Source organism: Rhinopithecus bieti, unplaced genomic scaffold (assembly GCF_001698545.2).
Source record: "Rhinopithecus bieti isolate Rb0 unplaced genomic scaffold, ASM169854v2 scaffold_3763, whole genome shotgun sequence".
In the NCBI taxonomy this organism is placed as follows: Eukaryota; Metazoa; Chordata; class Mammalia; order Primates; family Cercopithecidae; genus Rhinopithecus; species Rhinopithecus bieti.
In genome coordinates, this window is record NW_016804379.1 from 739068 (window position 1) to 744249 (window position 5182).

General features: G+C 41.5%; 1 protein-coding gene across 1 annotated transcript in view; it reads right to left on the minus strand.

Annotated features, from left to right (window-relative positions):
• Positions 1 to 3713, minus strand: part of TBX19 (T-box transcription factor 19) — a 36836-nt gene extending 33123 nt beyond the window's left edge. The window contains exon 1 of the mRNA XM_017867558.1: positions 3676 to 3713. Coding sequence (XP_017723047.1) covers positions 3676 to 3698 — 23 coding nt within the window. The 5' untranslated portion in view covers positions 3699 to 3713. The remainder of the gene's footprint in view (positions 1 to 3675) is intronic.
• Between the last annotated feature and the right edge of the window lie 1469 nt (positions 3714 to 5182).

Below are 5182 nucleotides of genomic sequence, written 5' to 3' on the forward strand. Positions count from 1 at the left end.
TTTTTTTTTTGAGACACAGTCTCACTCTGTTGCCCAGGCTCGAGTGCAATGGTGTGATCACTGCAACCTTGACTTCCCCAGGGTCAGGTGATCTCCCACCTCAGCCTCACAAGTAGCTGGGACTACAGGTAGGTGTCACCATGCCCAGCTAATTTTTTATATGTTTTAGAGAGACAGGGTTTCTTCATGTTGCCCAGGCTGTTCTAAAACTTCTGAGCTCAAGTGATCCACCTACTTGGGCCTCCTGGCTAATTGTTTAAATTTTCTGTAGAGAAGAGGTCTCCCTACATTGCCCAGTCTGGTCTCAAACTCCTGGGCTCAAGCAATCCTCCCACTTCAGCCTCCCAAAGTGCTGGGATTACAGACATGAGCTGCCATGCTAGCAAGCAATTTAATTTATTTACCTCTGAAGTCTGAAATGAATTCTTTCTGCGAACTAAAGTATAAGTTTCCAGCTTAAAGGATGGACATGAAAGGAAATACTGGCTGGATACACAAGAGATGACTCAAATGAGCTCTAAGGAGGTCTTATACTTATTACTGTTATATCTAAAGGACTATTAACTACAAATAACTAAAAGTTTTCCATTTTAAAAAGAGAGGGAGGAAGAAAAGGAGGAAAGGGAAAAGAAGTAGTAGAATGGGGGAGGGAAGAGAGAGAAAGAAAAGGAGGAAGGGAGAGAGAGAAATGAAGGAAAGAAAGAAGGCCAACATCAGGATCCCAGTTTCTGGAGATAATTTCATGTTTTTCAGGGAAAAGCTTTTCTCTTTACAGCTTCTGATCAACGTCAGAAGCAAGCTTCCTATTTATATATATGAAAGTAGATCTCCACTTGACAATGAGTCTTTTCACTCTTTCATCAGCCCATCTTATGCTATTGCAAGATTTGCTATTTTAATGCAGAACAATGACACCTCAAGTGTACAGGAGTTATCACCCCAAATGATGCTTTTTTAAAAAGTCAAGGTGACAATGTCAATGAAAAAGGGCCCAGGTCACAATGTGAATGAAAAAGGCTAGGACTGGGTAATCATACCAGGAGCATTCTTCTCCACAGGGAAGGGCCACAAATCTACCTGCATCAGGCGTGGGAGTCGATGTGGAGGGCAAGGATCTGAAGGAGACACAGAGAGTCTATAGATATAGGAGAATGAGTAGAAAGGAGGCATTGAGGAATAAATGGTTAGGGAGAAAAGAAAGAAGGAAGAAGGGAGTAAAGAAGATGAAGCAAGAAAGATATCTATATTCACAAAGGTTAAGTGTGACTAATGGTTTAATCTGAGAAACTAAGAAGTTGGGAGTAATTTCACACCAAGTTCATTCATTATTAAGTACGTCAATTTCTTATGGACTTGTCTTCCCTTCTTTAATCAAAGTATAAAGGGAACTTTCTATCTCCTGGCAAAATCTTGACCCTAAAGGGCTCAGAGAACTTAGGAGAATTTAAGAAAAGATTTCATTTACAGGAAGAGGGGAACACAGCAGGACATCCATAGATAAGAACAACCAAGTTCACCGCAGTTAGACTTCTTCTACAAAGAATATTGTTCATGTAGCTAATATTAAATGACTTTAAAGATGAAGGATTTTGTTTTGCTTTTTAAAGACAGGGTCTCACCATGTTGCCCAGACTGCTCCTGGGCTCAAGGATCCCTCGCCTCAGCCTCCTGCGTAGCTGGGACAACAGGAGCAGACCACCACGCTGGGTTAATGTGAAGTATATTACATTTTAAATAGAGTGGAAAATTATATAGGCAATAAAAGGCAAGATAAAATGTTTCTTAAATGGTAAAAGTACATTCCAATGTAACATATTATTAAATTGGAATTTATAATGGTTTCATTAATAGTTCAGAAACTTTTTTTTTTTTTTTTTTTTTTTTTTTTTTTTTTTTTTGAGACGACGAGTCTCTCTCGTGCTCCTGTCGGCCCAAGGCTGGAGTGGCAGTGGGCCGGATCTGCAAGCTCACTGCAAGCTCCGCCTCCGCGGGTTCACGCCATTACTCCTTGGCCGTCAGGGCCTCCGCCGAGTAGCCGCCCAAGAAACTTTTATTATTTATTCCTTATTGAAATAGATGAACCATATATTTACTTGGTGATTGTACTTATTTTTACCTTAATATATGGCCAATTTGACAGCCAAATCAATAGCATGAGGCTATTAGTGTAATTAGTATCCAATAATACAAAGAATAATAAGCAGAATGTTCTACCTATTGTCAGATAAAATAAACTTTTTACAGTTGCATCTTTGCCCATCTTTAAAGGGCAAAAGATTAAATCCAATTAAGAATTTGGGGTAATTCTGTGAAATTAAAAATATGTTTTATGTTTTCTTCTATGAAAGAAGCTAAAAACAATGTGTAAATACAAGTCAAGAGAAGGAACAACTATAATTATAGTAACAAATAGTAAAAGCAATAAATCTATATGAATAAGTATGGAGCCCATTTTGAGAAAGAAAATATAAAAATCAAGCAAGGTTGATATTCCTGCTACTGGTATAATCACAATTTCTTGAAATGTCCTAATTCAGGTATGGTTTTCATTTTAGAACACACTTTAATGCCATGTAACAGCTCCTGAGTTCACAACTCTCCAAGATCGACAAGAAATAGTTCATTTTCTATACTGTGCTTTATTAAAATATAGAAAACCAAGATATCAGGAATGGAAGCATTTTGCACAAGGACAAAAGCCTAACAGAAAGAAGTCCAAATGGCCTCGGCTCATCTCTATTATCAGAATTCTCTCGAGGGTGTCATAATTAGAGTTCAGCCAAAACTAAGCCTACTGAAAATGCCTTTCAGCATTTTGTACTTTTGTGACCATGTGTATGAAAATATATGTGAACATCAGCTGAATGTTGGAGCTAGTTTGGCCAAGCTGCGAGCGGTGAGATTTTGTTTCAAAATATTTGCATCTCCTCTACGAAGTGAAATCTTCTAATATTACCTTGACAGCCCCTTAGCAGACTAGGTTTAATAGAATCTGAGAAATGCCAGCAGAGATCAGTTTCAGTTAATCCCTCAATTTGTTGCACTTAGAGGAAAGAAGGCATCTTCTCTTCTCTAAAACAGTATAATATGTTTTCATTCACTATTACTGCAACAGCTTTCACATCATCACAAACACACACAATCTCAAATGAACACTCACCACAAACACACACGGGGAAGCAGGTGAAGTGATAGGCAATGAGTTTACATTTGCCCGTTTGCTTCCAGTCTTCAACTAGTCAAACATTTCTGGCAAGTTTGCTGTACTTAGGAGGAGATTATCCAGCTTCCAAATAAAGTTGTCTTTCACCTTAACTGGACGGAGTTGGGGCTCAGGTCTGTGATAGGGTTTGCAGCTAGTCACAAATTAATATTATTTTCTGACATTTGAGTCCATTTTCCCATCCCAATGGGGTATGCCCCCCACTTTATGGTAATTACCCAGAATTTCTCCGTTTAAAATGCACATAAGACAGGTGGCTTCATCCTCTGATGATCTCACAGAAATTAATTAAGTTGGCTGGAGGAAAGCCACTGGAGACAGTCCTTCCTGTAAGTATGTTTAATCAGATCCCGCCGCCTCTGAGTGAAGAGCGGCAACCTCTTCAATATTCAAGGGGTCTCATCTCTCCTGCCAAGCCCTGCCAGCCCACGCAGGGTGGCAGATAAACTCACCTGCCATTCTTGGTCACAATCATCTCATTAGTGACTTCCTTGAATCTCTGCCAGAGAGGTGCATCCTCCAGGATGATCTGAAGTTGCTTCTCCGTAGGGTCGCCTTTTTCCCTCCCTGCCTGAAGCTCGCACTCCACCACATTGAGCAGATGAGAAACAGTGCCATCGCTGGGCTTCCGAGTGCCCAGCTCACTCATGGCCATAGGCACTTCTCGAACTTTGCCGAGAGCCGTTACCTACCTTGCCTGCTTCTAGCTTCTTCCTTCCCTCACTTGCCTGCTTTTCAAACCCACTTGAACAGTGCTTGGGGAGTGGGGAGAAGACACCCTGGCTCTTGCCTAAGCTCCTAGGATGGCACCCTTTAAAAGTCTCCACATTATACCACCAACCTGTTAAGCTTTAGTTGGGGAGCGGGGTGGAGGGAGGGGAGAGGTAGGGAAGAAAAAGCCCTCTCTTAATTACTCATTGGATCAGGTGGGAGAGAGCCTGGCTTTCCCATTGGCTGCCGTGCACAGAGTAGACATTTAAGAAGAGTACTCCATCCAAATTATCAGGCTTTTATCTTGTTGTACCTGAAGAGGTCTAATCGGTGGATTGAGGACCATTTTCCCATTAATTAAAATTATTCCAGGCCCAGACTGCACTGTCAGGCAAATCATGTTTGTGCATAAATCATGACATGTGGCACCTATAAAGAAAAGGGTCCTGGGGAGAATCGACAAACTTGATGCCAACCCAGGCTATAAGCTACTCTCCAGCATCTTAGACGAAGGCTCTGGAGAGAAGCATATATGGAAGGTCCAAGGCACTGTGCCAACAAACATGACTACTGCACCAGAGAATAAAGGAAGACACTCTGTGTGCCACTGCTCAAGGGTCAGGGCTCGGGAGAAAAGAAAAGAGCTCAGGACCTCTTTCTCCCAGGGTGTCCCCTACTCATCATCTCTCTCCTGAATGTCCCAGACTTGCTCACACCCCACTCATCTCAAGGGCCGTGCTCACCTCCTACAAATGGAGCTCTGAATGCTGTCCTTCCTCCCTAGAGTCTAGAACCCCAGTTTTTTGTTTATCTCTAGCCTTTGCCAGAGGGAGAGAAAAAAAGCAGCTAGTATCATATTAATCTCTCTAAGGAACACTCTGCCCCAGTCAGTGAAAATAAGCTTTTACATTATTATGCAGAGCAATTTCTATCTTTGGTCCAGAAAGGCATTATTGTTTTCTCTTTTGACAATTCATCCTTATTTTGACATTCCAGGATGAATCCCACATTCCCTGGGAAGAAACAGTCGTAGAAAGCTTTTCTTTTGCCCTCAACACACAGTACTAATGGCGAGTGAGTGGACAGTGGGTGGAAGGGACAAGAGCAGAGGAAGCTCTACCTCCTCTAGCCCCCAGCCTTGAGTAGAGCCTGGGGGTTGTGAGTTTTCTCATGTCAATACAAAGTAAGAAAACAAGAACAAAAGGAAAACAAACCCAAAAAGGTAAGATAAAGTCAGGGTAAGGATGA